Source organism: Hylobates moloch, unplaced genomic scaffold, assembly GCF_009828535.3.
Source record: "Hylobates moloch isolate HMO894 unplaced genomic scaffold, HMol_V3 SCAFFOLD_22, whole genome shotgun sequence".
In the NCBI taxonomy this organism is placed as follows: Eukaryota; Metazoa; Chordata; class Mammalia; order Primates; family Hylobatidae; genus Hylobates; species Hylobates moloch.
In genome coordinates, this window is record NW_026652297.1 from 47,696,628 (window position 1) to 47,712,842 (window position 16,215).

General features: G+C 40.3%; 1 protein-coding gene and 1 pseudogene across 3 annotated transcripts in view; both read left to right on the plus strand.

Moving 5' to 3' along the window:
* Window positions 1-16,215, plus strand: part of FNTA (farnesyltransferase, CAAX box, alpha) — a 30,970-nt gene that overhangs the window by 14,107 nt on the left and 648 nt on the right. For all 3 annotated transcript variants that reach the window (XM_032144081.2, XM_032144082.2, XM_032144083.2), the window contains 4 exons: window positions 2,315-2,441; window positions 8,021-8,169; window positions 14,212-14,274; window positions 15,790-15,961. In XM_032144081.2, coding sequence (XP_031999972.1) covers window positions 2,315-2,441; window positions 8,021-8,169; window positions 14,212-14,274; window positions 15,790-15,961 — 511 coding nt within the window. The remainder of the gene's footprint in view (window positions 1-2,314; window positions 2,442-8,020; window positions 8,170-14,211; window positions 14,275-15,789; window positions 15,962-16,215) is intronic.
* On the plus strand, window positions 3,944-4,088 carry LOC116462184 (U1 spliceosomal RNA; annotated as a pseudogene).

Below are 16,215 nucleotides of genomic sequence, written 5' to 3' on the forward strand. Positions count from 1 at the left end.
AATACAGAAATTAGCTGGGTATGGTGGCGTGCTTGTAATCCCAGCTACTCAGGAGGCTGTCAGGATAATCACTTGAACCTGGGAGGTGGAGGTTTCAGTGAGCTGAGATTGCACCACTGCACTCCAGCCTGGGGGACCGAGTGAGACTCTGTCTCAAAAAAAAATTAAAAAAAAAAAATTAAAAAACTAAAAACTTTACCATTGTAGCCTGTTGATTACAAGATTGTTGTATTTCTAAGAAATTACATTATGAAATAATTTAATGAGAAAAGAGATTAAATGTAGAGTTGCAGACCCTCACTAAAGTTATTTACCCTGTGGAATTAAGGTGCTTTTATGTAAAAATCTGTAGCTATAAAATTCTGACATGACAGGCATTAGTATTTGATTACATCGAGTTTTTGCTAAAGAGAAATTGTTTCTCTTTTCTGGATACTGTAGACACCGTCATTAGCACTTCATCACCCACTGTTAGGTAAAACACAAAACCACTCAAAGTAGCTGCTATGGAAAGCCTAGCAGTTTTTAAATTGTTGTACATTTCTAATTGTCCACTCTGTTCGTTTTATAACCAATGTAGTACAGGCGATGCAAATTCTGTATCCCAGTTAACTAGTCACTTTTATTAACTTCTAACTATGAAAACTTATGCTATAACATAAAGCTGTGTAACTCCTTAAATCGGAGAACATCAGCATGAACTTTTTCTTCCTCATTTTGATATCCTGGAGGATCTGATTCTTAGCTTTTCTAAATTACTGAACTCACCAGCAACCTGGAAAAATAAAATGCAGCTAGTGTTCACTGACTTGGAAGATTTCTAGATTTCTAAAATAAATTTGGAAACCTTCTGTCTAGGCTTTTGTTTTTGGTAGTATCTTGTCTTAATCTGTAAGACGAATTTTTTAATTTTCCAGGCATGTAGAATAGGTAATTCATTAAGCATTAAATCCTTCCTTTTTTCCTATTGTTCTGCTCACTTTTAGTTGAATGTTATACTCTAATAGATTTTTTAAAGGTCCGTTTGATTGAGATACAGTTCACTTACCATCCAATTCCCCCATTCAAAGTATATAATTCAGTGTTTTTTAGTATATATACAGATCTGTACAACCATCACCATAGTGAATTTTAGAACATTTTCACTAACAGATTTCTATAAATATTTCAGCCAAAGAAAATTATAAAAATGGAACCCAATATAAAATCCTTAAGTGTTTTCCTAGCGCAGAAACTCCTGGCCGGGTGCCGTGGCTCACGTCTGTAATCCCAGCACTTTGAGAGGCTGAGGCGGGCGGATCACCTGAGGGCAGGAGTTTGAGACCTGCCTGGCAAACATGGTGAAACCCCGTCTCTACTTAAAATCCAAAAAATTAGCTGCGCGTGGTGGCAGGCGCCTGTAATCCCAGCTACTCAGGAGGCTGAGGCACGAGAATTGCTTGAACCTGGGAGGCAGAGGTTGCAGTGAGCTGAGATTGCGCCATTGCACTCCAGCCTCAGGGACAAGAGTGAGACTTTGTCTCAAAAAAAAAAAAGAAGAAAACTCCTCTGTTGACAACTTGCAACTTGTCATAGCTACTTGCCAGTGTAGCAGTGAATTCAGTTCTGCCCACTAATTTGTAGAATGAGAAGCTGCTTGTTTGGTGACACTTTGCACTTAGGGAAAATTGACAGGCATGTGTTAAGTAGCGGAACTTACATATATTTGATAAAATAATAGCACATTTTCTTTTGTCTCTCATTGTACAATCTAGTAATGTTTCTTAATTTTTTGACACAATTTCATGGTTGTTGAAAGATACTACCAGATGTAGTTTGAGATAAACTATCTGGGCTGGGCGCGGTGGCTCATGCTTGTAATCCCAGCACTTTGGGAGGCTGAGGCGGGCAGATCACGAGGTCAGGAGATCGAGACCACGGTGAAACCCCGTCTCTACTAAAAGTACAAAATAATTAGCAGGGTGTGGTGGCGGGCGCCTGTAGTCCCAGCTACTCCGAGAGGCTGAGGCAGGAGAATGGTGTGAACCCAGGAGGCGGAGCTTGCAACGAGCCGAGGTCATGCCACTGCACTCAAGCCTGGGTGAGAGAGCAAGACTCCGTCTCAAAAAAAAAAAAAAAAAAAAAAGAGATAAACTATCCGCATTTTTTTTCTATTTTTTTTATGTTACCTTTTCTCTCCAGTAGAGTGTTGAGAATCAGAGATGAATTTTTGTTTGTTGCGTGTCCTGTCATGTCACCTTTACAACATGTGCAACTGATATTTTAGTTCTTGGGTAAATTAACAAAAAACTTTTCTCCCTTCTTTGGGCTTTAGGCATCATAGGCGAGTATTAGTGGAATGGCTAAGAGATCCATCTCAGGAGCTTGAATTTATTGCTGATATTCTTAATCAGGATGCAAAGAATTATCATGCCTGGCAGCATCGACAGTGGGTTATTCAGGTATTGCCTTTCTTGTACAGTGTTTTTCAGATTTTTTTTAACTGAACTGAATAAAATTACTCTTAAAGTCTGTTTCTAAACCAAAACACACACATATGTAGATCATTGCACACAATGTATAACTAAAAATTATTGGCCGTGTGTGGTGGCTCATGTCTGTGATCCCAGTACTTTGGGAGGCCAGGGCAGGAGGATTGAGTGAGGCCAGGAGTTTGAGATCAGCCTGGGCAACGAAGTGAGACCCCCGTCTCTACAAAAAATACAAAAATTGGCCGGGCGCGGTGGCTCAAGCCTGTAATCCCAGCACTTTGGGAGGCCGAGGCGGGCGGATCACGAGGTCAGGAGATCGAGACCATCCTGGCTAACACGGTGAAACCCCGTCTCTACTAAAAATACAAAAAATTAGCCGGACGTGTTGGTGGGCGCCTGTAGTCCCAGCTACTCGGGAGGCTGAGGCAGGAGAATGGTGTGAACCCGGCAGGCGGAGCTTGCCATGAGCTGAGATCCCGCCATTGCACTCCAGCCTGGGGGACAGAGCAAGACTCCGTCTCAAAAAAACAAACAAACAAACAAAAAAAAAAAACAAAAATTAGCCACGCATGGTGGCGCACACCTGTAGTCGCAGCTGCTTGGGAGGCTAAGGCAGGAGGATTGCTTGAGCCCAATAATTTGAGGTTGCAGTGAGCTATGATTACACCACTGCACTCTACCTTGGGCAACAGAGTGAGACTCCATCTATTTAAAAAAAAAAAAAAAAAAAAAAAGGAAAGAATTATTAACATACTTAAAACCTGACATCCTTCATGTTAGCTAACCTTTATAATCTCTTTGGATGTAGTAAATTTTTAGTATTTTTTAGATTGAATTTGTATCATATTTGCTAGCAAATTGAGTATAAAAAGTAGCATATTTTTACTGCAGATGTATTATTTTAACTAACAAAGGCATATTATACATTTTTTTTTCATATATAAGCTTTGGAATAGGATTTTACAGTAACTTAAGTTTTTTATTTCTACCCATGTGTCAAAGTTTTATGCTAAATTCTGAATAGAATAGTTGTAACTCCCACTCTGGGTATTTTATTTATTTTAAACAGTTCTAGTAGTGTTTCCTGTGAATTTTTTTCCAGGGATTGCTACTTTTTGCACTATTCATTAGACCAAGAGCATTTCACCAAATATTTAGAACTTAAATATTTTTAAACTTTTCGAAATTTGATTAAAAGGATAACATATTCTAAAGGTATTCAGTATTTTTACTTATCTCTGAAAAACTTAATCACAAAAAGCATACATTTTACACATACAGCTCCCTCCATCTGCTACAATATATTAAGACATGGAACATAACCAGTATTTTTGAAAAGCCCCCTTAACTGGCATGCTTCTTACTGAAATTATCATAAAAGGTTCCTATGAGAAAGGATTCTAGAATATCCCTCAATTGTGTTGTAGCTTATGCATTTCTGTTTATTTTATACATTATTTAATTCATGTGAGTTACTTACCTGGTAGGGAAGATATGATCACCAAGGTGCCTTTCACATTCATTGCACTGCGGATGTGCTGACCCCTGCAATTTCCCCAAATGGGGGAAGCTGAACTGCATAATTTGTGATGGGGGACTGTGTGGCACTTTCCTCTGGTCTTCATGGTTTAAGAACAGGTTTTCTCTGTTTATTTTTATTAAAATAAAAAAAATTATGTGAGTCAGTGGTTCTCAAGCAGCAGTGATTGCGCCCCCTAGGGGACATTTTTGGTTGTCAGAACCTGGGGCATGTTGCTATTGGCATCTATTGGGTAGAGGGCCAGGATGCTGCTAAACATCCCAAAATGCACAGGACGGTCCCCCACAACAAAGAATTATCCAGCCCATACTCTCAGTAGTGTCAAAGCCAAGGAACTGTGGTCTATTTCTATATGGAAAGCTATTTTATTAATATTTCAGTTATTTTCAATGAGGATTTAATGAATTCAGCATACTCTTTGATGACCTAAAATGGGACTATGAGATCTCTAAAAAATATTTCATGACATATATATTAAACATGTGGTAAAATTTTAGTTTTAAACGTTAGTTTTAAACATGAATTATAAACATTCATGGCCTGTATGTCATTGGCATTGACTGTGGTAGAGCTTCTTAAATGAAGGAGTGGAGGACTCTTCTTTGTCCCCAACCGATCCCAGATTGGATGTATTTTACTGTATTTCATGTATATCTCATTTATATAAAATACACTGAAAATAAATTACTTTAAAAATGAGGCTGGGTACAGTGGCTCACGCCTGTAATCCCAACACTTTGGGAGGCCCAGGCAAGTGGATCCCGTGAGGCCAGGAGTTCAAGACTAGCCTGGCAACATGGCAAAACCCCGTCTCTACAAAAAATACAAAAAAATTAGACGAGCGTAGTGGCGCATGCTTGTGTTTGCAGCTACTCAGGAGGCTGAGGCAGGAGAATCACTTGAGCCCAAGAGGTGGAGGCTATGGTGAGCTGTGCTCACGCCACTACACTCCAGCCTGGGCAACAAAATGAGACCCTGTCTCAAAAGAAAAAAAATTAAAAGTGAAATACAGACACACACACACAATACTACTCACCAGTCAAAAGAAATGAATGATCCATACCGGCAACGACTTGGATGGATCTCAAGGGTATGATCCTTAGTGGAAGGGGAAGTCTCAGGTTTCATACTGTATGGCTCCATTGAGATAATATCCTTGAAACAGCAAAATTATAGACTTAGAGAACAGATCAGAGGTTGCCAGGGTGAGGGAAAAGGGGGTACAGCTATAAAGGGGTAGCATGAGGTAGTTTCTGTGTGCTGAGGGAATAGTTCTCCATCTTGATTGTGGTAGTTACACTATACATGGGATAAAATTGTGTAGAATTATATTCTACCCCCACTCCTCCACCTGTACCACATACACACAAGTGAGTACATGTAAGATCTGAATAAGGTGAGTGGTTCCATTAACAACAATGTACAGATGTCATTTTCTGGTTTTGGGATTGCACTTTAGTTAGTAAGATGTTTACCATTTGGGGAATCTTAAGTGAAGGGTACACAGGGCACTGTGTTATTTTTATAACTTCTGTGAGTCTGAAAACAAACAGAAACATATGTATAGAAAACATTACTCCTTGTTTTCATTATTAGACTCAGCAGACATAAAATTGTTACATTGATACAAAAGCTTGTAGGTGTTTACTCTCTTTCTATACTTAGCATGCTGGAGACTGAGAACAGTGGGAGGACACCAATCAGTGCCCATACTAGGCACTAGTTCCTGAACACCACTAGGAACTTTCACAAAAATGTTACTTTCCTTAATGCATTTATTTTTTTATTTTTTTATTTTTATTTTTTGAGACAGAGTCTTGCTCTGTCGCCCAGGCTGGAGTGCAGTGGTGCAATCTCGGCTTACTGCAAGCTCTGCCTCTTGGGTTCACACCATTCTCCTGCCTCAGCCTCCCGAGTAGCTGGGACTACAGGCGCCCGCCACCATGCCCGGCTAATTTTTTTGTATTTTTGGTAAAGATGGGGTTTCACTGTGTTAGCCAGGATGGTCTCAATCTTCTGACCTCACGATCCACACGCCTCGGCCTCCCAAAGTGCTGGGATTACAGGCGTGAGCCACCGCGCCCGGCCCAATGCATTTATTTTTATGATCACCTGTAAAATCAGGGACTATCATAGGAGATTCTTACTTTTTTGCTGTTACCAAATAAGAAAAGTCCATTATCTTTTTTATAATGTCCCCTACTTTCAAAGTATTTATAAGTTTTTTATCATTGTCCTCTTTTAAATTATCTTAATTGGTTCTCTTCCCCCATGATTTTTTTTTATTAAGAGAGCTTTATAATACAAAAAATTTATATTGGCTGGGTGTGGTGGCTCATGCCTGTAATCCCAGCACTTTGGGAGGCCCAGGTGGGCAGATTACTTGAGTTCAGGAGTTCAAGACCAGCCTGGCCAACATGGTAAAACCCGGTCTCTACGAAAACTACAAAAATTAGCTGATTATGTTGGCGCACACCTGTAGTCCCAGCTACTTGAGGGGCTGAGGCAAGAATATCCCTTGAGCCCGGGAGATGGAGGTTACAGTGAGCTGAGACTATGCCACTGCGCTGCAGCCTGGGTGACCAAGTGAGATGCTGTCTCAAAAAAAATAATAGAAATTTATATCTTTGTCCAATTGTGTATATTTCTTTTCCTTCTCTCTTTTTTTTTTTTTTTGAGACAGAGTCTGTTTTCTGTTGCCCAGAGTGCAGTGGTGTGATCATAGCTCACTGCAGCCTTAAACTCCTGGGCTCAAGTGATCCTTTTCAGCCTCCTGAGTAGCTGGGGTTCTAGGCATGTGCCACCATGCCCGACTAATTTTTTTATTTTTATTATTTTTATTTTTTGGAGACAGAGCCTTGCTCTGTCCCCCAGGCTGGAGTACAATGGTGTGATCTCAGCTCACTGCAACCTCTGCCTCCCGGGTTCAAGCGATTCTCTTGCCTCAGCCTCCCAAGTAGCTGGGATTACAGGCGCCTGCCACCACGCCAGGCTAATTTTTATATTTTTAGTAGAGACGGGATTTAGCCATGTTGGCCAGGTTGGTCTCGAACTCCTGACCTCAGGTGATCCACCCACCTTGACCTCCCAAAGTGCTGGGATTACAAACTTGAGCCACCGCGCCCGGACTGTCTTTATTATTTTTAGAGACGAGCTCTTGTTATGTTGCCTCTGCTGGTCTCGAACTCCTGGCCTCAAGTGACCTTTCTGCCTCAGCCTCCTGAAGCAGTGGGATTGCCCATGAGAGCCACCACTCTTGACCATGTATGCTTCTCTCCATGTATTTTAATGTAATTTTATCATATGTGTGCACTTTTGAATGCTACCCTTTTACTTAATTTTCATCTTTGAATGCTGCCTTTTTACTTTGATATATTAATATTGGCTGGGTGCGGTGGCTTACGCCTGTAATCCCAGCACTTTAGGAGGCCGAGGTGGGTGGATCACCTGAGGTTGGGAGTTCAAGACCAGCCTGACCAACATGGAGAAACCCCATCTCTACTAAAAATACAAAATTAGCCAGGTGTGGTGGTGCATGCTTGTAATCCTAGCTACTTGGGAGGCTGAGGCAGGAGAATCTCTTGAACCCAGGAGGTGGAGGTTGCAGTGAGCCGAGATAACGCCATTGCACTCCATTCTGGGCAACAAGAGTGAAACTCTGTCTCAAAAAAGAAAAAAAAAAAAATGATACATTAATATCAAGTCACATCAAATTTATACTGCGGTCACTCATTCTCTTACTAGTGAGTTTGGTGGGGGTTTTTTCCTTCAAAATTTTCTTGTATGTCTTTTTTCCTGCTTTCTGTATGTGTCTTTCCAGGCTCTATCATCAATTTCATACTTGTATCCCCCTCCATTTCCTTTACTTGCAGCTATCACTACCTTCTGAATTTGTGAGAAATCCTGTGTCCTCAGTTCTACCTTCTTTGTTGTAGTTTTATTTATTTATTTTTGTTCATAAATAATGGGACATTTCTAATTGGATGATTTTTCTAAATTTTTCCTTTAGGAATTTAAACTTTGGGATAATGAGCTGCAGTATGTGGACCAACTTCTCAAAGAGGATGTGAGAAATAACTCTGTCTGGAACCAAAGATACTTCGTTATTTCTAACACCACTGGCTACAATGATCGTGCTGTATTGGAGAGAGAAGTCCAGTTAGTAATCTCCTTCACTTGCTCATTCATTACAAATATGTTTGCATGTCTACCATGTCTCAGGCACTGGGGATACAGCAGATCAAGATCCTATCCCATGGAACTAAAAGAGGACAGGGTACTGAGTGGAACGTACGATGATAGATTTACAAATAATGTAGCATACTTTTACTTCGTTGTATCTTAAGTTTCTTGAAATATTGCTACTGGAGATTGGAAAGAAATCTTAATGTTATGGGGTATTGTCTAAGAAGCTTTATTTTAAAACCATCTCATAAATTCTGTTGCATTTTAGATAATCGTCCCCAGATGCCATGTTACCCTAGTGCAGGGTTTGGGGCCGGATAAGTTTTTGTTGTAGGGGGCTATCCTGTGTGTTGTAGGGTATTTAGCAGCATCCTGGCCTTAAAACAAAAATGTTTTCAGACATTGCCAAATTGTCCTCCGAGCGGTAAAGTCACCCCCAAGTTGAGAACCACACTCTATACAAAGAGCTGTTATTAGAGCTAGAAATTTCTGAATTGGCATCAATTTCTATATTGTATCCATAAACATTAGTAGCCACGATTTTTGTGACCTTATTTGTCCATTGTGTCTGAGTGTCTGTTTCACAATTTGAACAGGCTTGTTTTCAGAGCCTGGTGAGATGGGAGTCATAATTTTAGTGTAAACGTGTTTGAACAACTGTTGAGTGGAGCTGATTTGTATGGTGCATCTCCTCTCTTCCAAGCTCTTGATTTTGCCTGGATCGAGGCAGCTTGCTCTTCTTTTATCTGCTCTATACAGGATTCTGGTGACTTAAAATTTATAAAAGGCTGTAATCCATGTCTCACCTTAACACTGTGCTCTGGGCTTTTGTCTGGAGCGTGCGCTACCCCTCAAGCGCACTTTATGCTTTTTTTCTAGTGCTCTCCTATATAAAGCTGTACAGGCATACCTGGTTTTTTGAGCCTTGTAGATACTATGTTTTTTTTTTTTTTTTTTTTTAACAAGTTGAAGGTTTGTGGCAATCTTGCGTTGAGCATGTCTTCCGTGCCATTCTTTCTAATAGCATGTGCTCACTTGTGTCTCCGTGTCACATTTTGGTACTCCTCAGTATTTCACATTTTTTCATAATCGTTATATCTGTTCCAGTGATTTGTGATCAGTCATCTTTGATCAGTCATCTGTTGTAATTGTTTGGGGGTGCCACTAACTGCACCCATATAAAACAGCAAATATCACTGTTGCATGTGTTCCACCATCTCTCTCCCTCACCTCAGGTCTCCCTATTCCCTGAGACACAACAATATTGAAATTAAGCCAATTAACCCTACAGTGTCCTCTGAGTGTTCAAGTGAAAGGAAGAGTCACAGCCTCTCACTTTAAATCAAAAGCTAGAAGTGATTAAGCTTAGTGAGGAACGCATGTCAAAAGCTGAGATACGTCCAAAGCTAGGCCTCTTGCACCAAACACCAAACTCTCATAAGAAAGAGTTCTTGAAGGAAATTAAAAGTGCTGCTCCAGTGAACACCTGGACAAAACAGCATTATTGCTGATAATGGAGAAAGTTTGAGTGGCCTGAATAAAAGATAAGACCAGCCACAACATTCCCTTAAGCCAAAGCCTAATCCAGAGGAAGCCCTAATTCTCTTTAATTTGATGAAGGCTGAGAGAAGTGAAGAAGCTGCGGAAGAGAACTTGGATGCTAGCAGAGGTTGGTTCATGAGGTATAAGAAAGAAGCCATCTCCATAGCATGGAAGTGCAAGGTGAAGCAGTAAGTGCTGCTGGAGAAGCTGCAGCGAGTTCTCCAGAAGATCCAGTTCAGGTCACTGATGAAGGTGGCTGCATGTAAACCGAAGATTTTCAGTGTAGATGAAACAGCCTTCTGTTGGAAGAAGATGCCATCTAGGACTTTTCATAGCCAGAGAGAAGGCACTGCTTCAAAGCTTCACACAGCTGGCTGAATCTTGTTAGGGCCTAATGCAGCTGGTGACTTGAAGTTGAAACCAGTGTTCAATGATGATTCTGGAAATCTTAGGGCCCTTAAGAATTATGCTAAATCTCCTCTGCCTGTGCTCTGTAAATGGAACAACAAAGCCTGGATGACAGCACATCTGTTTACAGCATGGTTTACTGAATATTTTAAGCCCTCTTTGAGGTCTGTTGTTCAGAAAAATTTCTTTGAAAATATGACTGTTCATGGACAATGGACCTGGTCACCCAAGAGCTCTAATGGAGATATGCAAGGAGATGGTGTTTTCATGCCTGCGAACACAACATCCATTCTGCAGCCCATGGATAAAGGAGTCATTTTGATTTTAAAGTCTTACTATTTAAGAAATAAATTTTGTAAGGCTATGAGCTGCCATAGATAGTGATTCCTCCAATGAATCTGCAGAGTCGATTGAAAACCTTCTGGGAAGAATTTACCATTCTAGGTGCTATTAGGAATATTCGTGATTCATAGGAGGAGGTCAAAATACCAACATTAACAGGAGTTTGGAAGAAGTTGATTCCAGCCCTCATGGATGATTTTGAGGGGTTCAAGACTTTAGAGGAAGAAGGAACTGCTGCTGTGGTGGAAACAGCAGGGGAACTAGAATTAGAAGTGGAGCCTGAAGATGTGACCAAACTGCTGCATCAAGACAATACTTGATCAGATGAGGAGTCGCTTCTTACGGATGAGCAAAAGACGTGGTTTCTCAAGATGGAATCTAATCCTGGTAACGACGTTGTGAAATGACATTGTTGAAATGACGACAAAGGATTTTAAATATCGTAAATACTACCTAAACTTAGTTGATAAAGCAGCAGGATATATGAGAGGATTGACTCCAGTTTTGAAAAGTTTTACTGTGAGTAAAATGCTATCAGACAGCATCACATGCTACAGAGAAATCTTTTATTGTTGTCTTATTTGAAGAAATTGGCACAGCCATCTCATCCTTCAGCACCCAGCACCCTACGCTGATCAGTCAGCAGCCACCAACATGGAGGCCAGACCCTCCACCAGCAGAAAGATTACGACTTGCTGAAGGCTCAGATGATCATTAGCATTTTTTAGCAATAAAGTATTTTTTAATTGAGGTATGTACATTGTTTTTTTAGATATGATGCTATTGCATACTAGGCTACAATATAGTGTAAACATAATTTATATGTGCTGGGAAACAAAAGTCATGTGACTTGCTTAATTGTGATAAAATCGCTTTATTGAACCTTCGATATCTGCAAGGTATTCCTGTACTGTTCGATATGGTAGCTACTAGCCACATATGGCTATTTAAGTTTCAATCAGTATGATTATAAAAAATTAAAAATACAATTCTTTCATTGCATGTGTCTTATTTCGGGCGTTCAGTACCCACATGTAGCTAGTGACTGCCATATTGGACAGCACATACAAAGAATGTTTCCATCATCACTGGCAGTTTTATTGAACATTAGTGGTCTAAAGATTGACAGTAGTTAGCAGTAACAAAGTATTTTAAAAATTGAATATGAAGAGTTTTCAAAATGCAAACGTTTAGCCTTTTCAGAGGCAGATCACTGGCTTCCTATTGCCAAATAGAAATAATTACCCAAGAATCTAAAAGAGTTTCCTATACTTAGGATTTATTTTCCTTTTAAGATGGGTAAAAGAAGTATTTAAAATGTGAAGAGTAGCTGTAGGTATCTAGAATTTACAGTTTGTTAAATTTCTTTTAACTCTAAGCTACACAAATAGATGTACATAATTATTTTTGTCATCTTTTTCCTTTTATTATAAAAGTCATGCAGTGTAGTTATGGGGGGAAATTGTACTAAATTCTATAAAGTAAAAAGTCAAAGTCTTTTACTGTTCTTCATCCCACCTCCTATTTTCCAGAGTGAGCTATAATTGGGTGAATTTTTCCAAACTTTATAAATACACTTGCAAACATTCATACACAGCAACCTAGATAATAATGTTACAGGCATTGCCTTTTCAGTTAATGTGTCAATGCCCTTTTTCTAGACTATGAGTGCATAGTCTTCTAGTACTACCAATAACAGCATTTATCAAGCATTTACTATATGCCACTAATTCTAACAGCTCTCTGAGACACTTCAGGAAGAAGTTGAGGTTCCAGGTAATTCTGTAATTTGCCCAAGAGCACACAATTTATGGGACCAGGATTTGAAGCGAGGCAGCCTGACCTCAAAGTTCATCAGTCTTTTTGTTTGTTTGTTTTCCTAAGAGACAGGGTTTCGGCCGGGCGCGGTGGCTCACGCTTGTAATCCCAGCACTTTGGGAGGCCGAGGCGGGTGGATCACGAGGTCAGGAGATCGAGACCACGGTGAAACCCCGTCTCTACTAAAAATACAAAAAAAATTAGCCGGGCATGGTGGCGGGCGCCTGTATTCCCAGCTACTCGGAGAGGCTGAGGCAGGAGAATGGCGTGAACCCGGGAGGCAGAGCTTGCAGTGAGCCGAGATAGCGCCACTGCACTCCAGCCTGGGCGACAGAGCGAGACTCCGTCTTAAAAAAAAAAAAAAAAAAAAAAGAGACAGGGTTTCACTCTTGTCACCCAGGCTGGAGTACAGTGACAGATCATAGCTCACTGCTGCCTTGAGCTCCTGGGCTCAAGGAATCTTCCCACCTCAGCCTCCGAGTAGCTGGGACTACAGGCATGTGCCACTGCACCCAGCTAATTGTTAAAATGTTTTGTAGAGATGAGGTCTCACTGTGTTGCCCAGACTGGTCTTGATCTCCTGGCCTCAAGCAGTCTTCCTGCTTTGATTTCTGAAAGCGCTGGGATTACAGATGTGAGCCACCATGCCCAGCTAAAGTACATGTTTTAACCATAAAAATAAGTAATGCTTTAGTACACATATATGTAAATAAAAATTTAGATATTGCCAAAATGAAATTAAGAATCTTAAACAAGGACCAGCTAAGACCTGCAGGGACATGGTTTTGCAAATAATTGGAAGCATTAAGTTATGTAAAAGTAGTTGGAAAAATATTTTTATAATGTTGAATGAGTTTATTATTACTCTGTGGAAAAAAAATTTATAGTAACAGCACTGCAGCAGAACCAAGACTACCAAGCTTTAATCAGTGGCTTACTCATCTGAGCAATTATGTGGTAAAGCAAGTTCTGTGGCTTCCTTGGGATTTGTGGTAATGGAGTCTGAATTATATTTAATCTGTTTAAGGGGAAGACAAAAGTATGGAGCACCCATTTTGACAGGGAATCACATCACAGTTTACTAGTCATCTTGCTTTGGAATATAAGAAATACATTCTTGTGTTGATTTTTCATTTTTATTCTTTGCCTGTATAATTTCCATGCCATTTTTTAATGATAGCTAAAGATTATGTAAATTCTCCTATTTCAGTGACTAAGGATTTCTTGGGATGTAAGTAGAGCTTAGACTGTTTTCCAAGGTTGCTTTACCAATAAATGGAAAGTCTCCTTCTTTTAGCTGATGTTTCCTTCAAAAGGAAAATCTTCCATATTATTTAAAGGAAATATTTTATGTTACTTTTTTTCCTATTGTGAATTGAAGCTTTTAGATTAGTTTTGTGTCCATCCCTAGAACTGAATTGACAGCTGCAGCCTTAAGGGATTCTGTGATTTAAATATGACCTAGAGAGGTGCCACAGTGCACTAAGATAACGCTGACACAAGTGAAAGTGTGTTTCCAAAGCTGTGCTACAATCTTAGTAAAACTGTGTCTTGGCCGGGCGCGATGGCTCACGCCTATAATCCCAGCACTTTGGGAGGCCGAGGCAGGCGGATCACAAGGTCAGGAGTTCGAGACCAGACTGGCCAATATGGTGAAACCCTGTCTCTACTAAAAATACAAAAATTAGCTGGGTGTGGTGGTGGGCGCCTGTAGTCCCAGCTACTCGGGAGGCTGAGGCAGGAGTATGACTTGAACCCGAGAGGCGGAGGTTGCAGTGAGCTGAGATTGTGCCACTGCACTCCAGCCTGGGTGACAGAGCAAGACTCCGTTTCAAAAAAAAAAGAAAACTGTGTCTCATCATTGCACTGTTCTTTTAAAATTGTATATATATTTTTTTCTTGCAGATACACTCTGGAAATGATTAAACTAGTACCACATAATGAAAGTGCATGGAACTATTTGAAAGGGTAAGAGGTTGTTTTTGCTTTTTTTATGTAAAAAAATGAAGTGGCTATATGATGCATCATGGAGTGTATTCCATAATCAGATTCCAAAAGGATAGTAAATAATTTTTCATTTTTCTGAACCTAAGAGCAGAAGTATAACAGCATTATGGAAACTTTGGAAAAGTGCCCTTTGCCCTTCTCTGCACCTCCCAAGTACCTACCAACACTGTTTTCAGAATAATCCACCAGTAAATAATGCCATTTTAATTGTATTTATGAATCCTGTAGTCTTTATATCAAAGAATGGAACACACACACCCCCAAGCTCTGGTTGGCTCAGGAACACAGTAAAGCGGGGTAGTTTACAGGTAGATTTTGCCAATGGGCAGCCAACCTTTCTGTTTTCATTTCTAGAGATCTCCACCTTCAGGTTAACCTACTCCTCAACTAGAAAAGGTTTCACTTGCCTGGCCACTGACATAACTAAGCTCCTTGTTGAACATAAGAGGTCTTCAAGGAAACTAGGCTCAAAGAGCACAAAGTATGGAACCAGTTACCCTTGGAGATGTGTCAGCAGAGGTGCCTGTAGTATCTGGAGAGCTCGAGGGATGAGAAGCCATCTCGAGAAGATGAGGGCTGGGCATGTTAGCTCATGCCTGCAATCCCAGCACTTTGGGAGGCCAAGGTGGGCGGATTGCTTGAGGCTAGGAGGTCGAGACCAGCCTGGCCAACATGGCAAAACCCCGTCTCCACTAAAAATACACAAATTAGCTGAGCATGTTGGTGCACACCTGTAATCCCAGCTACTTGGGAGGCTGAAGCACGAGAGTTGCTTGAACCTGGAGGCGGAGGTCAGAGTGAGCCGAGATCACACCACTGGGCGACAGAGTGAGACCCTGTCTCAAAGAAAAAAAAAAAAAAATCTCTCCTGGTTTTGTCCTTCACTTTTTAAAGATGATTTATTTTGTGTGTTGTACAGTTTAAGTTATAAATGAACACTTTTAAACTGCATTTTTAAAAACTTTTTCTACTTAGCTCTTAATTATCCTTTTTTTTTTTTTTTTTTTTTTTTTTGTTAAGGGTTTTTTTTTTTTTTTTTGGTTGGGGGGGGGGGGGGAGTATGGGGCCCACTGAAGTCTCGATCTCCTAGGCTCTAGTGATTCTCCCACCTCAGCCTCCCAAGTAGCTGAGACCACTAGGCATGGCTGATTTTTAAAAAAATTTTAGTAGAGATGAGGTCTTGCTATTTTACCCAGGCTGGTCTTGAACTCCTGGGTTCAAGTGTTCCTCTAGCCTCTGTTTCCCACAGTGTTTCCCAGGCATGAGCCACTGCACCTGGCCAGCTCTTAATTAACTAGTGATCTATGATAAGACTCAATGTAATTTAAAAGTTTCATTATAGTTTCAGCCTCATTGATTCAAAATAACTCTCCTTTTCTTGTTTGTATTTCAGGGTTTATTTTCTCTTGATCTTTCTACTGCTTTTGTTCTTCCTTCACAAAATCAAGTGTTTGTTTTTTTTGTTGTTGTTTACAGGATTTTGCAGGATCGTGGTCTTTCCAAATATCCTAATCTGTTAAATCAATTACTTGATTTACAACCAAGTCATAGTTCCCCCTATCTAATTGCCTTCCTTGTGGATATCTATGAAGACATGCTAGAAAACCAGTGTGACAATAAGGAAGACATTCTTAATAAAGCATTAGAGGTAAGCTGGTGGGGCTCAGTGCCGTCATTTTTGGTATCTCAGAATTGATCTGCCCAATACCACTAATATCCGTGTCCCCTTTCAACATCGTTACTCAGAATTTAGTGCAGGGCTATTTCTGGTTAGGGGCAGCATTGACATCACTTGGCAACACAGCCTGTGACTCTTAATAGTGTGTCTTCATTTGAATGTGATCTGACTTAAATTGTATTGGCTCAAAGGCATTTGCGCTTGAGATTGAATTACATATTACT